Source organism: Oncorhynchus mykiss, chromosome 15, assembly GCF_013265735.2.
Source record: "Oncorhynchus mykiss isolate Arlee chromosome 15, USDA_OmykA_1.1, whole genome shotgun sequence".
Taxonomy (NCBI): Eukaryota; Metazoa; Chordata; class Actinopteri; order Salmoniformes; family Salmonidae; genus Oncorhynchus; species Oncorhynchus mykiss.
Window position 1 is genome coordinate 67,727,955 of NC_048579.1, and position 18,789 is coordinate 67,746,743.

The 18,789-nt window shown below is 44.3% G+C and overlaps 2 protein-coding genes across 9 annotated transcripts in view; both read left to right on the top strand.

The window, feature by feature from the left end:
* LOC110490600 (plasma membrane calcium-transporting ATPase 1) overlaps window positions 1-5,028 on the top strand; it is a 60,497-nt gene extending 55,469 nt beyond the window's left edge. For 2 of the 6 annotated variants that reach the window (XM_036945055.1, XM_036945056.1), the window contains one exon: window positions 2,483-5,028. In XM_036945055.1, the coding sequence (XP_036800950.1) occupies window positions 2,483-2,851 (369 nt within the window). In that variant the 3' untranslated portion in view covers window positions 2,852-5,028. The remainder of the gene's footprint in view (window positions 1-2,482) is intronic. The other 4 variants (XM_036945054.1, XM_036945053.1, XM_036945057.1 and 1 more) reach the window with 3 other exon arrangements.
* A 1,091-nt stretch (window positions 5,029-6,119) lies between these two features.
* The window catches only part of LOC110500445 (mesoderm-specific transcript homolog protein), a 51,129-nt gene continuing 38,459 nt past the window's right edge, over window positions 6,120-18,789 (top strand). Inside the window, exons 1-2 of one of the 3 annotated variants that reach the window (XM_036945062.1) lie at window positions 6,120-6,190; window positions 6,536-6,728. In XM_036945062.1, the coding sequence (XP_036800957.1) occupies window positions 6,575-6,728 (154 nt within the window). In that variant the 5' untranslated portion in view covers window positions 6,120-6,190; window positions 6,536-6,574. Of the gene's footprint in view, window positions 6,263-6,353; window positions 6,412-6,535; window positions 6,729-18,789 lie in introns of those variants that run through there. The other 2 variants (XM_036945061.1, XM_036945063.1) reach the window with 2 other exon arrangements.

Here is an 18,789-nt window from a genome sequence, read left to right on the forward strand (position 1 = left end):
TACTACTACTACCACCACCCCTCCTCCTCAATGGTTTTCACTACTACTACCACCACCACCCCTCCTCCTCAATGGTTTTCACTACTACTACTACTACCACCACCCCTCCTCCTCAATGGTTTTCACTACTACTACCACCACCACCCCTCCTCCTCAATGGTTTTCACTACTACTACTACCACCACCCCTCCTCCTCAATGGTTTTCACTACTACTACCACCACCACCCCTCCTCCTCAATGGTTTTCACTACTACTACCACCACCACCCCTCCTCCTCAATGGTTTTCACTACTACTACCACCACCACCCCTCCTCCTCAATGGTTTTCACTACTACTACTACTACCACCACCCCTCCTCCTCAATGGTTTTCACTACTACTACCACCACCACCCCTCCTCCTCAATGGTTTTCACTACTACTACTACTACCACCACCCCTCCTCCTCAATGGTTTTCACTACTACTACCACCACCACCCCTCCTCCTCAATGGTTTTCACTACTACTACCACCACCACCCCTCCTCCTCAATGGTTTTCACTACTACTACCACCACCACCCCTCCTCCTCAATGGTTTTCACTACTACTACCACCACCACCCCTCCTCCTCAATGGTTTTCACTACTACTACCACCACCACCCCTCCTCCTCAATGGTTTTCACTACTACTACCACCACCACCCCTCCTCCTCAATGGTTTTCACTACTACTACCACCACCACCCCTCCTCCTCAATGGTTTTCACTACTACTACCACCACCACCCCTCCTCAATGGTTTTCACTACTACTACCACCACCACCCCTCCTCCTCAATGGTTTTCACTACTACTACCACCACCACCCCTCCTCCTCAATGGTTTTCACTACTACTACCACCACCACCCCTCCTCCTCAATGGTTTTCACTACTACTACCACCACCACCCCTCCTCAATGGTTTTCACTACTACTACCACCACCACCCCTCCTCAATGGTTTTCACTACTACTACCACCACCACCCCTCCTCCTCAATGGTTTTCACTACTACTACTACCACCACCCCTCCTCCTCAATGGTTTTCACTACTACTACCACCACCACCCCTCCTCCTCAATGGTTTTCACTACTACTACCACCACCACCCCTCCTCCTCAATGGTTTTCACTACTACTACCACCACCACCCCTCCTCCTCAATGGTTTTCACTACTACTACCACCACCACCCCTCCTCCTCAATGGTTTTCACTACTACTACCACCACCACCCCTCCTCCTCAATGGTTTTCACTACTACTACCACCACCACCCCTCCTCCTCAATGGTTTTCACTACTACTACTACCACCACCCCTCCTCCTCAATGGTTTTCACTACTACTACCACCACCACCCCTCCTCCTCAATGGTTTTCACTACTACTACCACCACCACCCCTCCTCCTCAATGGTTTTCACTACTACTACTACCACCACCCCTCCTCCTCAATGGTTTTCACTACTACTACCACCACCACCCCTCCTCCTCAATGGTTTTCACTACTACTACCACCACCACCCCTCCTCCTCAATGGTTTTCACTACTACTACTACCACCACCCCTCCTCCTCAATGGTTTTCACTACTACTACCACCACCACCCCTCCTCCTCAATGGTTTTCACTACTACTACCACCACCACCCCTCCTCCTCAATGGTTTTCACTACTACTACTACCACCACCCCTCCTCCTCAATGGTTTTCACTACTACTACCACCACCACCCCTCCTCCTCAATGGTTTTCACTACTACTACCACCACCACCCCTCCTCCTCAATGGTTTTCACTACTACTACCACCACCACCCCTCCTCCTCAATGGTTTTCACTACTACTACCACCACCACCCCTCCTCCTCAATGGTTTTCACTACTACTACCACCACCACCCCTCCTCCTCAATGGTTTTCACTACTACTACCACCACCACCCCTCCTCCTCAATGGTTTTCACTACTACTACCACCACCACCCCTCCTCCTCAATGGTTTTCACTACTACTACCACCACCACCCCTCCTCCTCAATGGTTTTCACTACTACTACCACCACCACCCCTCCTCCTCAATGGTTTGTTGAAAACCGAGAGGAGTTTTCTTGAGGTGTGAAAGCCGATGGTAAGAGATGGTCCCACGACCCATTCACTTTTGACTGGTTTCTTCCACCACTCAGTGCTCAGTCTCAGTCCGAGGAAAGATGGTAACAAAAGTGATCAGGGTTTGACGACACAGTTTGACTGTAGCCTCCGGGACTAGTCCTCACTGCATACTTGCACGTCTTGTTGAGAATTTCACAACAAAATCAATGGTGTTTTTTCATGTACCCCTTCCCAAACTCACTGCAATTTACCCATTTTTTTGTGTGTGTGTGTCCATGGTTTGAACTGCAATTGAAAATGCAAAATGTATATGTGTGCATGATTCTATGTTGAGACTGACTGCGTCCCCCTTACCCTCCCACACCCAACAGATTCGGGTGGTGAATGCATTCCGCAGCTCCCTGTCCCCCTATGAGGGGCTGGAGAAGCCAGAGTCACGCAGCTCCATCCACAACTTCATGACCCACCCAGAGTTCAGGATAGAGGACTCAGAGCCCTCCATCCCCCTCATTGACGACACCGACGCCGAGGACGATGCCCCCACCAAGCGCAACTCCGCCTCCCCCCGCAACGTCACGCCTACCCCTCCTTCCCCGTCACTCTCGCCGACGCCCTCGCCCAACCAGAACAATAATGCAGTGGAGAGCGGCAACAACCACCTCTACGTGGAGGGCAACAAGGCAGCAGGGACCCCCTCGGCCCCAGGGAGCCCCTTACACAGCCTGGAGACCTCCCTCTGATTCTGAGCCAACCCTCAGCCACTACTACTACCACCACAGCCACGACGAGGAGCTCGCCTCTGAGGAGGAGGAGCGACGGCAGAGGCGAAGAGGAAAGAAGGGGTAGAAGGGAGAGCGGATAGTCTTCTGTAAGCTTCAAGCTTGTGCTGGACTGAAATGAGCAAACATTCTCGAATGTAGTGTTTGGTTTTTATTTAATTAGAATTTATTTTTGTTCTTAAAAATACCCCTCTGGCAACGCGAGGGCTTCTTTTGTCTCCACCCCTCCCTCATTGATAACTTTTAGGTTGTTCTCGGTGCAAGAGGGGTGAATATAGACTCAGATTGAAAGTGACCTGTTGTTTTTTTTATTCATATTATTTTAATGAGAGGGGGGGGGGGGGTCCTCCTCCTGGCTTGAAGATCAGCTGTAAGAAATGAAAGACGACCTTTAGCTTCTCTTTATCTGAATGGTGTTGTATATTTATGTCTTTGGCCCTTGCTCATTCAGAAACTTTTTTTCTGCTCCATTGGCTGTTAATATTTTTAATTATTTATGTTTTTGGAAAAAGCAGGTCTGTTTACAAAGTTTGTAGATACTTTTTTTGTGTTTGTAGACGAAAGAGCTTCCTGACGTACGATGCAGAAAAACGAGGGCCAGAGTGAAACATTGAATAAGAGGACTATTTCAGATACTGCTGTATTTTCAGGAAAAAAAGGGTGTTTCTATTGAAACTGAACTATTTTTGCCTGCAATTTTTATTTGTTATATATTTGTAGATAAATAGAAATCTTCTAGCCAAACAAATAAACACTAAGGCTTGTATAGCGAAGAGGTCCATTGGGGGGTGGAGAGTTTCAACAGGAGAAGGAAGGAGTAAGAACCCCCAGGGACTATCCATTCACATTTCTATAAATATTTACTACGTTCATTGCTTTAAGCAGTTTCAATGTTCCGTTTTTCTCGTTCACAGGGAAGCTCAAGTCCTGTTTCTCATTTAATTGTGGGTTAAGGGGAGGGGTATTAAAATCCTAGTATATATTTTTTTTCACGTTTAAGAGTTCATAAAGGGAGTTTGGCAGTTGGTCATCACATTGAGAATCAGTTGTTTTTTTCTTGTCTTTTTTTCACTCAGCGAAACTTCAGTCCCTGCCAATGTACAATATTGAAATTTGTTTACTCAGGCATAGAAAAGGGTTGAATTGAAAACGGATTCTATAAATTAAGAAAACATTTTAACTTCACATTTTTGGTCTTTAGGTAGTAAAATGTTGTATTGGTAAAAATAAAAGCAAGTGGATTATTTTCATATTTCATTCAATTATTTTTATTTATTTTTATGAAAACTTAAATTTCACCCAATGTATGGTTTGTTCACATTTTAACCCCCCCCCCCCCCAATAAGACTCCTTTTACAGTCATAAATGTTGCTGCATTTGACTTGTTTGTAGAATATTTTTGACACCTGATATACTGGAAAAAGTAAAGAATTGACACTTTTTTAAGAGTAAAAAGTCTAGGCATACATACACTGGTAACTGCACAGGGGTACTTTGTTTCATAACACCTCCCTTGGGAACATTTTTATACAGACAACCATACAAATTGTACCTTTGTATTTTTATGGAAACGCAGACGATAACTTTCAACCTACTGAACCAGAGTTTTTGGGGTTTGACACAAATTACACATTGGAACATTTGGGGTGGGGTGGGGCACTCACTAAAAAGGGTTGTGATTGGTTCTGATAGGAATATTTTTCTCAGGGTGGCAAATGGTATGAAATAAGAGACTAGGCTTTTATATAGGCCTGTGGTCAAAATACTAACACATTTTTTAATGTTGTGAAGTAGCTTATCAGCCATGTTGGGTTGTTTTTGTTTCGGCAGCAGGGTGCAGATTCTGACTGTTAAATCCCTCACCTGTTTAGACCTCTCACCCAAGCTTAGCTGGGTGTAGGGGGCCAAGAGGTAGTTGCTCAATGACAATTATATTTTGGGAAGACGTTTTTCTTGTTTTTACAACAACAAAAAAGCAGCTTGAAATTGCAAAAATGTAAAATGGGAAGAAAAAAGAATCCATACGTTTTTGTTCTGTAGATTCTTCCTATAACGGGAATGAATGTTTATCCATCTGTTTTATGGATTATCATTTTTTTATCTTAACATTTGGAAATAAAAACTACTTCATGTCTGTTTTTCTTGAGTAATTTAAATGATTATCGTGATTGGATTTACATTTGAAACTTGAGTAATGTGTATGGTTTTTAAAAATAAAAAATGAATATTTAGCCTAAATAGAGCCATGTTTTTCATTTATCATGCGTAACATGCCACCTTAAATAACTTTCAAATATATCCTAATCCTGTATTTTGGATGAAAATGGCTCATAAATAGCCTGTGCACGCGCACATGGAAAACTATTGCTCAAATCCAACAAACTGGAATAGAAGGTTGCTGATGAAGTTTGAAATGACACACTCGTGTCATGTGTAAGACGTGGATCACAGAGTTTTGCCGTTTCGGATCCTTCATGTTTTATCTGTGCGCCTGCATCTGAATGAGGGTTATCGCTGGTGGGATATGTTTCTCAAATTGAAGTGAAATTGCAAAAAAAAAAAAGTTATTGGGACCTATAACATGTTTACATCTAAAATGCAGATTTGCATTTAAATATACTTGTCCTTTTAATAATCGTATGATTCTGCTTAAAGTGAAACACCCATTCTGTCAGATTAGTGCTTTAGTTGTTACACTGCCATCTAGTGGCGAGTCTGGGTGGGGTTTGAAAGATACGCGGAAACAAGTAACCCGCCACTAACAATTCGTCCTCTGGATGGCTGCAGCAAGGTTATTTCCTCATGCATGGAGAAGAAAAATATAGGATTATTTAATCATCATATATACCATCTTCGCCTTGTCTCATTTTAATAATCAGTCAGTGATATTGATTATGGCACTGATAATCAGTAAGGTAATTTACGTTCCCTTTGGACTGCTGCTCCATTGATTCATGCGATGAGTAGCCTTCCCTAGTGTAATTTTGATTGTAATAGTCATATTCAAATCAGTATACGGTTTGTTACATGGAAGTGGACATTTGGAACGGGGCGCACGAATACAAAACTTCAAACACAAGTGGCATGAATCATTGGCATGCTTATTGGACATCCACACCGACAGATGGCTCCTGAAGATTTAGCGCTCAGCACCCTGGCAATTCTCCATGCGACACCACAAAATAATACAATTCCCCGACCCTGCATTAATGCAGTGCACTGGGCCAATGTTCGAAACCTACCCAGGTGACCCGGACGCACTGAGCACATAGGAATGACAGAACCGCGACTCGGCTGTAGGTAGGTACAGCACTGACAGTGCCCCGGGCGGAAGTGTTATTTTAGTGTTAAGAATTGACACATTTCCAAGAGGTAGGCTAATGCTTTATTTTTAAAACATAATGATAGTATAGCCTATTGTTGCAAGAAGACCGTGACGTTTACATGTAGCCCACTATTTTGACGGTATTCCAAAGTCTAGTTTTGCCGAATATGTTGCTTCTAGAATTTAAGAATAGACAGTAAGTAGCGGGGTGTCGCATGACATTATCACTCAATAGGTCTGGCACTTATAGACCATTCATGTTAAAGGGTGATCGTAGCCTAAATTAAATGTCGTGCCGTGACCCCAGTGTTGTCTTCCAGATTGCGGAATGCGAGACCGGCCCTCCTACCAAAGGAAAGATGAGGGAATGGTGGCTTCTTGTGGGCTTGCTGTGCATTCCTCTGCTGGCAGTCTACCTGCACATCCCTCCTCCCCAACTGTCTCCAGCCCTCCTGACCTGGCGCTCTGCCGGAGCATTCTTCACTTTCAGGAGCAACAATATATTCTACAGGGGTAAGATTTGGCATCAGTAAGAGTAGAATAGAGGGATAGGGTGTATTCTCATTTGATTCAGATTATATGCTCCAAACATCATACATTTGAAATTGAACTTGCTTATGAATCCATCTCTCTATCCCCTGCACATACCTGATAGTAGTGCACTGTACTGATTTTTAAAGACTAATTTAATGTGTCATTGAACCAATTGCACTTTATGGCAGCGAGTGTGGAGTCCACTTGCAAAACAAGATTTCCCCCAATGGGACAAACACCCCATTGAAACCTGAATGCAGAGTTCTGTAAGATTCTCCTACATGTCCAGAGGAAAACTACAAACAATGCACGCAGGGCAGAATTAGACCAATATCCACTAATAATACAAACTAAAAAAAAGAGCAATTAAGTTTTGGAAACATCTAAAATACAGTGACCCCCTCTCATATTATTACCAAGCCCTGCAATGCCAATAGTCCCCTCATCCAGCTGTTCCTGGGGCTGAGGTCACAAACCTGTTCTACAAACACACTGAAGCCTCAGGACCAGAACATCCAATCAGAATAAACCAAATGACAACAGTCAAAACGACATTACTTATTGGGAAACACAAAGCACAAAACAAAATGCAATGCTATCTGGCCCTAAATTGACAGTACACCACGGCAAACTATTAGACCATGGTTACTGATCAAAACCTTGACAAAGTACAGGCTCAGTGAGCACAGCCTTGCCATTGAGAAGGGTAGACAGAGGAAAACCTGGCTCCCTGTAGAGGAAAGGCTGTGCAACCACAGCAAAATATATAACAATTTGAGTGTAATTACCCCAAATTTGAAACCCTTATTCAAGGTTTCAAAGACCTCTCTGATGAGAGTAGGCTACCCGTCCTGTTGGGGGAGGATGCAGAGAGCTGTGGGTTGGCAGCGCACTACATTGCTGCCTGACATAAAATGAGGGTCAGTGTCTGATAGACCAACCAACCTTCACATGTCCTCTATGCCGTTGTTATTGTTCAATGTATGGTTATTTTGACACTTGATTGTTGTTGTTACTGTTGTCATGTTGACAATATTATTTTAATTAGGTTAATATTGTAAATCTCCAAAGTAAGCTTTGGCAATATGTACTCTGTTAAGTCATGCCAATAAAGCACATTTAATTCAATTTAATTGACAGGAGCAGGGTAGGCATTTATTTCACCTGTCCAGTTGTCACACATGAATGTGGGCGAAATAAAGAAACAGAGCTTTAATTAGCGTCTCATTACATTATTGAGATGCATGCAGTGATGCAGACTACTGTAGCCGTCTAGTGGCTCCTTCATCAGTACAGACTACTGTAGCCATCTAGTGGCTCCTTCATCAGTACAGACTACTGTAACCATCTAGTGGTTCCATCAGTACAGACTACTGTAACCATCTAGTGGCTCCTTCATCAGTACAGACTACTGTAACCATCTAGTGGCTCCTTCATCAGTACAGACTACTGTAACCATCTAGTGGCTCCTTCATCAGTACAGACTACTGTAACCATCTAGTGGCTCCTTCATCAGTACAGACTACTGTAACCATCTAGTGGCTCCTTCATCAGTACAGACTACTGTAACCATCTAGTGGTTCCTTCATCAGTACAGACTACTGTAACCATCTAGTGGCTCCTTCATCAGTACAGACTACTGTAACCATCTAGTGGCTCCTTCATCAGTACAGACTACTGTAACCATCTAGTGGTTCCATCATCTGTACAGACTACTGTAACCATCTAGTGGCTCCTTCATCAGTACAGACTACTGTAACCATCTAGTGGCTCCTTCATCAGTACAGACTACTGTAACCATCTAGTGGCTCCTTCATCAGTACAGACTACTGTAACCATCTAGTGGTTCCATCAGTACAGACTACTGTAGCCGTCTAGTGGCTCCTTCATCAGTACAGACTACTGTAACCATCTAGTGGTTCCATCAGTACAGACTACTGTAGCCATCTAGTGGTTCCATCAGTACAGACTATTGTAACCATCTAGTGGCTCCTTCATCAGTACAGACTACTGTAACCATCTAGTGGTTCCATCATCTGTACAGACTACTGTAACCATCTAGTGGCTCCTTCATCAGTACAGACTACTGTAACCATCTAGTGGCTCCTTCATCAGTACAGACTACTGTAACCATCTAGTGGCTCCTTCATCAGTACAGACTACTGTAACCATCTAGTGGTTCCATCAGTACAGACTACTGTAACCATCTAGTGGCTCCTTCATCAGTACAGACTACTGTAACCATCTAGTGGCTCCTTCATCAGTACAGACTACTGTAACCATCTAGTGGCTCCTTCATCAGTAAAGACTACTGTAACCATCTAGTGGCTCCTTCATCAGTACAGACTACTGTAACCATCTAGTGGCTCCTTCATCAGTACAGACTACTGTAACCATCTAGTGGCTCCTTCATCAGTACATACTACTGTAACCATCTAGTGGCTCCTTCATCAGTACAGACTACTGTAACCATCTAGTGGCTCCTTCATCAGTACAGACTACTGTAGCCGTCTAGTGGCTCCTTCATCAGTACAGACTACTGTAACCATCTAGTGGTTCCATCAGTACAGACTACTGTAGCCATCTAGTGGTTCCATCAGTACAGACTATTGTAACCATCTAGTGGCTCCTTCATCAGTACAGACTACTGTAACCATCTAGTGGTTCCATCATCTGTACAGACTACTGTAACCATCTAGTGGCTCCTTCATCAGTACAGACTACTGTAACCATCTAGTGGCTCCTTCATCAGTACAGACTACTGTAACCATCTAGTGGCTCCTTCATCAGTACAGACTACTGTAACCATCTAGTGGTTCCATCAGTACAGACTACTGTAACCATCTAGTGGCTCCTTCATCAGTACAGACTACTGTAACCATCTAGTGGCTCCTTCATCAGTACAGACTACTGTAACCATCTAGTGGCTCCTTCATCAGTAAAGACTACTGTAACCATCTAGTGGCTCCTTCATCAGTACAGACTACTGTAACCATCTAGTGGCTCCTTCATCAGTACAGACTACTGTAACCATCTAGTGGCTCCTTCATCAGTACAGACTACTGTAACCATCTAGTGGTTCCTTCATCAGTACAGACTACTGTAACCATCTAGTGGCTCCTTCATCAGTACAGACTACTGTAACCATCTAGTGGCTCCTTCATCAGTACAGACTACTGTAACCATCTAGTGGTTCCATCATCTGTACAGACTACTGTAACCATCTAGTGGCTCCTTCATCAGTACAGACTACTGTAACCATCTAGTGGCTCCTTCATCAGTACAGACTACTGTAACCATCTAGTGGCTCCTTCATCAGTACAGACTACTGTAACCATCTAGTGGTTCCATCAGTACAGACTACTGTAGCCGTCTAGTGGCTCCTTCATCAGTACAGACTACTGTAACCATCTAGTGGTTCCATCAGTACAGACTACTGTAGCCATCTAGTGGTTCCATCAGTACAGACTATTGTAACCATCTAGTGGCTCCTTCATCAGTACAGACTACTGTAACCATCTAGTGGTTCCATCATCTGTACAGACTACTGTAACCATCTAGTGGCTCCTTCATCAGTACAGACTACTGTAACCATCTAGTGGCTCCTTCATCAGTACAGACTACTGTAACCATCTAGTGGCTCCTTCATCAGTACAGACTACTGTAACCATCTAGTGGTTCCATCAGTACAGACTACTGTAACCATCTAGTGGCTCCTTCATCAGTACAGACTACTGTAACCATCTAGTGGCTCCTTCATCAGTACAGACTACTGTAACCATCTAGTGGCTCCTTCATCAGTAAAGACTACTGTAACCATCTAGTGGCTCCTTCATCAGTACAGACTACTGTAACCATCTAGTGGCTCCTTCATCAGTACAGACTACTGTAACCATCTAGTGGCTCCTTCATCAGTACAGACTACTGTAACCATCTAGTGGCTCCTTCATCAGTACAGACTACTGTAACCATCTAGTGGCTCCTTCATCAGTACAGACTACTGTAACCATCTAGTGGTTCCTTCATCAGTACAGACTACTGTAACCATCTAGTGGTTCCTTCATCAGTACAGACTACTGTAACCATCTAGTGGCTCCTTCATCAGTACAGACTACTGTAGCCGTCTAGTGTCTGCTTCATCAGTACAGACTACTGTAACCGTCTAGTGGCTCCTTCATCAGTACAGACTACTGTAACCGTCTAGTGGCTCCTTCATCAGTACAGACTACTGTAACCGTCTAGTGGTTCCTTCATCAGTACAGACTACTGTAACCATCTAGTGGCTCCTTCATCAGTACAGACTACTGTAACCATCTAGTGGCTCCTTCATCAGTACAGACTACTGTAACCATCTAGTGTCTCCTTCATCAGTACAGACTACTGTAACCATCTAGTGGCTCCTTCATCAGTACAGACTACTGTAACCGTCTAGTGGCTCCTTCATCAGTACAGACTACTGTAACCATCTAGTGGCTCCTTCATCAGTACAGACTACTGTAACCATCTAGTGGCTCCTTCATCAGTACAGACTACTGTAACCATCTAGTGGCTCCTTCATCAGTACAGACTACTGTAACCATCTAGTGGCTCCTTCATCTGTACAGACTACTGTAACCATCTAGTGGCTCCTTCATCAGTACAGACTACTGTAACCATCTAGTGGTTCCATCAGTACAGACTACTGTAGCCGTCTAGTCGCTCCTTCATCAGTACAGACTACTGTAACCATCTAGTGGCTCCTTCATCAGTACAGACTACTGTAACCATCTAGTGGTTCCTTCATCAGTACAGACTACTGTAACCATCTAGTGGCTCCTTCATCAGTACAGACTACTGTAACCATCTAGTGGCTCCTTCATCAGTACAGACTACTGTAGCCATCTAGTGGTTCCATCAGTACAGACTACTGTAACCATCTAGTGGCTCCTTCATCAGTACAGACTACTGTAACCATCTAGTGGCTCCTTCATCAGTACAGACTACTGTAACCATCTAGTGGCTCCTTCATCAGTACAGACTACTGTAACCATCTAGTGGCTCCTTCATCAGTACAGACTACTGTAACCATCTAGTGGCTCCTTCATCAGTACAGACTACTGTAACCATCTAGTGGCTCCTTCATCAGTACAGACTACTGTAACCATCTAGTGGCTCCTTCATCAGTATAGACTACTGTAACCATCTAGTGTCTCCTTCATCAGTACAGACTACTGTAACCATCTAGTGGCTCCTTCATCAGTACAGACTACTGTAACCATCTAGTGGCTCCTTCATCAGTACAGACTACTGTAACCATCTAGTGGCTCCTTCATCAGTACAGACTACTGTAACCATCTAGTGGCTCCTTCATCAGTACAGACTACTGTAACCATCTAGTGGCTCCTTCATCGGTACAGACTACTGTAACCATCTAGTGGCTCCTTCATCGGTACAGACTACTGTAACCATCTAGTGGCACCTTCATCGGTACAGACTACTGTAACCATCTAGTGGTTCCTTCATCGGTACAGACTACTGTAACCATCTAGTGGCTCCTTCATCGGTACAGACTACTGTAACCATCTAGTGGTTCCTTCATCGGTACAGACTACTGTAACCATCTAGTGGCTCCTTCATCAGTACAGACTACTGTAACCATCTAGTGGTTCCATCATCTGTACAGACTACTGTAACCATCTAGTGGCTCCTTCATCAGTACAGACTACTGTAACCATCTAGTGGCTCCTTCATCAGTACAGACTACTGTAACCATCTAGTGGTTCCATCAGTACAGACTACTGTAGCCGTCTAGTGGCTCCTTCATCAGTACAGACTACTGTAACCATCTAGTGGTTCCATCAGTACAGACTACTGTAGCCATCTAGTGGTTCCATCAGTACAGACTATTGTAACCATCTAGTGGCTCCTTCATCAGTACAGACTACTGTAACCATCTAGTGGTTCCATCATCTGTACAGACTACTGTAACCATCTAGTGGCTCCTTCATCAGTACAGACTACTGTAACCATCTAGTGGCTCCTTCATCAGTACAGACTACTGTAACCATCTAGTGGCTCCTTCATCAGTACAGACTACTGTAACCATCTAGTGGTTCCATCAGTACAGACTACTGTAACCATCTAGTGGCTCCTTCATCAGTACAGACTACTGTAACCATCTAGTGGCTCCTTCATCAGTACAGACTACTGTAACCATCTAGTGGCTCCTTCATCAGTAAAGACTACTGTAACCATCTAGTGGCTCCTTCATCAGTACAGACTACTGTAACCATCTAGTGGCTCCTTCATCAGTACAGACTACTGTAACCATCTAGTGGCTCCTTCATCAGTACAGACTACTGTAACCATCTAGTGGCTCCTTCATCAGTACAGACTACTGTAACCATCTAGTGGCTCCTTCATCAGTACAGACTACTGTAACCATCTAGTGGTTCCTTCATCAGTACAGACTACTGTAACCATCTAGTGGCTCCTTCATCAGTACAGACTACTGTAGCCGTCTAGTGTCTGCTTCATCAGTACAGACTACTGTAACCGTCTAGTGGCTCCTTCATCAGTACAGACTACTGTAACCGTCTAGTGGCTCCTTCATCAGTACAGACTACTGTAACCGTCTAGTGGTTCCTTCATCAGTACAGACTACTGTAACCATCTAGTGGCTCCTTCATCAGTACAGACTACTGTAACCATCTAGTGGCTCCTTCATCAGTACAGACTACTGTAACCATCTAGTGTCTCCTTCATCAGTACAGACTACTGTAACCATCTAGTGGCTCCTTCATCAGTACAGACTACTGTAACCGTCTAGTGGCTCCTTCATCAGTACAGACTACTGTAACCATCTAGTGGCTCCTTCATCAGTACAGACTACTGTAACCATCTAGTGGCTCCTTCATCAGTACAGACTACTGTAACCATCTAGTGGCTCCTTCATCAGTACAGACTACTGTAACCATCTAGTGGCTCCTTCATCTGTACAGACTACTGTAACCATCTAGTGGCTCCTTCATCAGTACAGACTACTGTAACCATCTAGTGGTTCCATCAGTACAGACTACTGTAGCCGTCTAGTCGCTCCTTCATCAGTACAGACTACTGTAACCATCTAGTGGCTCCTTCATCAGTACAGACTACTGTAACCATCTAGTGGTTCCTTCATCAGTACAGACTACTGTAACCATCTAGTGGCTCCTTCATCAGTACAGACTACTGTAACCATCTAGTGGCTCCTTCATCAGTACAGACTACTGTAGCCATCTAGTGGTTCCATCAGTACAGACTACTGTAACCATCTAGTGGCTCCTTCATCAGTACAGACTACTGTAACCATCTAGTGGCTCCTTCATCAGTACAGACTACTGTAACCATCTAGTGGCTCCTTCATCAGTACAGACTACTGTAACCATCTAGTGGCTCCTTCATCAGTACAGACTACTGTAACCATCTAGTGGCTCCTTCATCAGTACAGACTACTGTAACCATCTAGTGGCTCCTTCATCAGTACAGACTACTGTAACCATCTAGTGGCTCCTTCATCAGTATAGACTACTGTAACCATCTAGTGTCTCCTTCATCAGTACAGACTACTGTAACCATCTAGTGGCTCCTTCATCAGTACAGACTACTGTAACCATCTAGTGGCTCCTTCATCAGTACAGACTACTGTAACCATCTAGTGGCTCCTTCATCAGTACAGACTACTGTAACCATCTAGTGGCTCCTTCATCAGTACAGACTACTGTAACCATCTAGTGGCTCCTTCATCGGTACAGACTACTGTAACCATCTAGTGGCTCCTTCATCGGTACAGACTACTGTAACCATCTAGTGGCTCCTTCATCGGTACAGACTACTGTAACCATCTAGTGGTTCCTTCATCGGTACAGACTACTGTAACCATCTAGTGGCTCCTTCATCGGTACAGACTACTGTAACCATCTAGTGGTTCCTTCATCGGTACAGACTACTGTAACCATCTAGTGGCTCCTTCATCAGTACAGACTACTGTAACCATCTAGTGGCTCCTTCATCAGTACAGACTACTGTAACCATCTAGTGGCTCCTTCATCAGTACAGACTACTGTAACCATCTAGTGGCTCCTTCATCAGTACAGACTACTGTAACCATCTAGTGGCTCCTTCATCAGTACAGACTACTGTAACCATCTAGTGGCTCCTTCATCAGTACAGACTACTGTAACCGTCCAGTGGCTCCTTCATCAGTACAGACTACTGTAACCGTCTAGTGGCTCCTTCATCAGTACAGACTACTGTAACCATCTAGTGGTTCCATCAGTACAGACTACTGTAACCATCTAGTGGCTCCTTCATCAGTACAGACTACTGTAACCATCTAGTGGCTCCTTCATCAGTACAGACTACTGTAACCATCTAGTGGCTCCTTCATCAGTAAAGACTACTGTAACCATCTAGTGGCTCCTTCATCAGTACAGACTACTGTAACCATCTAGTGGCTCCTTCATCAGTACAGACTACTGTAACCATCTAGTGGCTCCTTCATCAGTACAGACTACTGTAACCATCTAGTGGCTCCTTCATCAGTACAGACTACTGTAACCATCTAGTGGCTCCATCATCAGTACAGACTACTGTAACCATCTAGTGGTTCCTTCATCAGTACAGACTACTGTAACCATCTAGTGGTTCCTTCATCAGTACAGACTACTGTAACCATCTAGTGGCTCCTTCATCAGTACAGACTACTGTAGCCGTCTAGTGTCTGCTTCATCAGTACAGACTACTGTAACCGTCTAGTGGCTCCTTCATCAGTACAGACTACTGTAACCGTCTAGTGGCTCCTTCATCAGTACAGACTACTGTAACCGTCTAGTGGTTCCTTCATCAGTACAGACTACTGTAACCATCTAGTGGCTCCTTCATCAGTACAGACTACTGTAACCATCTAGTGGCTCCTTCATCAGTACAGACTACTGTAACCATCTAGTGTCTCCTTCATCAGTACAGACTACTGTAACCATCTAGTGGCTCCTTCATCAGTACAGACTACTGTAACCGTCTAGTGGCTCCTTCATCAGTACAGACTACTGTAACCATCTAGTGGCTCCTTCATCAGTACAGACTACTGTAACCATCTAGTGGCTCCTTCATCAGTACAGACTACTGTAACCATCTAGTGGCTCCTTCATCAGTACAGACTACTGTAACCATCTAGTGGCTCCTTCATCTGTACAGACTACTGTAACCATCTAGTGGCTCCTTCATCAGTACAGACTACTGTAACCATCTAGTGGTTCCATCAGTACAGACTACTGTAGCCGTCTAGTCGCTCCTTCATCAGTACAGACTACTGTAACCATCTAGTGGCTCCTTCATCAGTACAGACTACTGTAACCATCTAGTGGTTCCTTCATCAGTACAGACTACTGTAACCATCTAGTGGCTCCTTCATCAGTACAGACTACTGTAACCATCTAGTGGCTCCTTCATCAGTACAGACTACTGTAGCCATCTAGTGGTTCCATCAGTACAGACTACTGTAACCATCTAGTGGCTCCTTCATCAGTACAGACTACTGTAACCATCTAGTGGCTCCTTCATCAGTACAGACTACTGTAACCATCTAGTGGCTCCTTCATCAGTACAGACTACTGTAACCATCTAGTGGCTCCTTCATCAGTACAGACTACTGTAACCATCTAGTGGCTCCTTCATCAGTACAGACTACTGTAACCATCTAGTGGCTCCTTCATCAGTACAGACTACTGTAACCATCTAGTGGCTCCTTCATCAGTATAGACTACTGTAACCATCTAGTGTCTCCTTCATCAGTACAGACTACTGTAACCATCTAGTGGCTCCTTCATCAGTACAGACTACTGTAACCATCTAGTGGCTCCTTCATCAGTACAGACTACTGTAACCATCTAGTGGCTCCTTCATCAGTACAGACTACTGTAAACATCTAGTGGCTCCTTCATCAGTACAGACTACTGTAACCATCTAGTGGCTCCTTCATCGGTACAGACTACTGTAACCATCTAGTGGCTCCTTCATCAGTACAGACTACTGTAACCGTCCAGTGGCTCCTTCATCAGTACAGACTACTGTAACCGTCTAGTGGCTCCTTCATCAGTACAGACTACTGTAACCATCTAGTGGCTCCTTCATCAGTACAGACTACTGTAACCATCTACTGGCTCCTTCATCAGTACAGACTACTGTAGCCGTCTAATGGCTCCTTCATCAGTACAGACTACTGTAACCATCTAGTGGCTCCTTCATCAGTACAGACTACTGTAACCATCTAGTGGCTCCTTCATCAGTACAGACTACTGTAACCATCTAGTGGCTCCTTCATCAGTACAGACTACTGTAACCATCTAGTGGTTCCTTCATCAGTACAGACTACTGTAACCATCTAGTGGTTCCTTCATCAGTACAGACTACTGTAACCATCTAGTGGCTCCTTCATCAGTACAGACTACTGTAGCCGTCTAGTGTCTGCTTCATCAGTACAGACTACTGTAACCGTCTAGTGGCTCCTTCATCAGTACAGACTACTGTAACCGTCTAGTGGCTCCTTCATCAGTACAGACTACTGTAACCGTCTAGTGGTTCCTTCATCAGTACAGACTACTGTAACCGTCTAGTGGTTCCTTCATCAGTACAGACTACTGTAACCATCTAGTGGCTCCTTCATCAGTACAGACTACTGTAACCATCTAGTGGCTCCTTCATCAGTACAGACTACTGTAACCATCTAGTGTCTCCTTCATCAGTACAGACTACTGTAACCATCTAGTGGCTCCTTCATCAGTACAGACTACTGTAACCGTCTAGTGGCTCCTTCATCAGTACAGACTACTGTAACCATCTAGTGGCTCCTTCATCAGTACAGACTACTGTAACCATCTAGTGGCTCCTTCATCAGTACAGACTACTGTAACCATCTAGTGGCTCCTTCATCAGTACAGACTACTGTAACCATCTAGTGGCTCCTTCATCTGTACAGACTACTGTAACCATCTAGTGGCTCCTTCATCAGTACAGACTACTGTAACCATCTAGTGGTTCCATCAGTACAGACTACTGTAGCCGTCTAGTCGCTCCTTCATCAGTACAGACTACTGTAACCATCTAGTGGCTCCTTCATCAGTACAGACTACTGTAGCCATCTAGTGGCTCCTTCATCAGTACAGACTACTGTAACCATCTAGTGGCTCCTTCATCAGTACAGACTACTGTAACCATCTAGTGGTTCCATCAGTACAGACTACTGTAGCCGTCTAGTGGCTCCTTCATCAGTACAGACTACTGTAACCATCTAGTGGCTCCTTCATCAGTACAGACTACTGTAACCATCTAGTGGTTCCTTCATCAGTACAGACTACTGTAACCATCTAGTGGCTCCTTCATCAGTACAGACTACTGTAACCATCTAGTGGCTCCTTCATCAGTACAGACTACTGTAGCCATCTAGTGGTTCCATCAGTACAGACTACTGTAACCATCTAGTGGCTCCTTCATCAGTACAGACTACTGTAACCATCTAGTGGCTCCTTCATCAGTACAGACTACTGTAACCATCTAGTGGCTCCTTCATCAGTACAGACTACTGTAACCATCTAGTGGCTCCTTCATCAGTACAGACTACTGTAACCATCTAGTGGCTCCTTCATCGGTACAGACTACTGTAACCATCTAGTGGCTCCTTCATCGGTATTCTACTGTAACCATCTAGTGGTTCCTTCATCGGTACAGACTACTGTAACCATCTAGTGGCTCCTTCATCGGTACAGACTACTGTAACCATCTAGTGGCTTCTTCATCAGTACAGACTACTGTAACCATCTAGTGGCTCCTTCATCAGTACAGACTACTGTAGCCATCTAGTGGCTCCTTCATCAGTACAGACTACTGTAACCGTCTAGTGGCTCCTTCATCAGGACAGACTACTGTAACCATCTAGTGGCTCCTTCATCAGTACAGACTACTGTAGCCGTCTAGTGGCTCCTTCATCAGTACAGACTACTGTAACCATCTAGTGGCTCCTTCATCA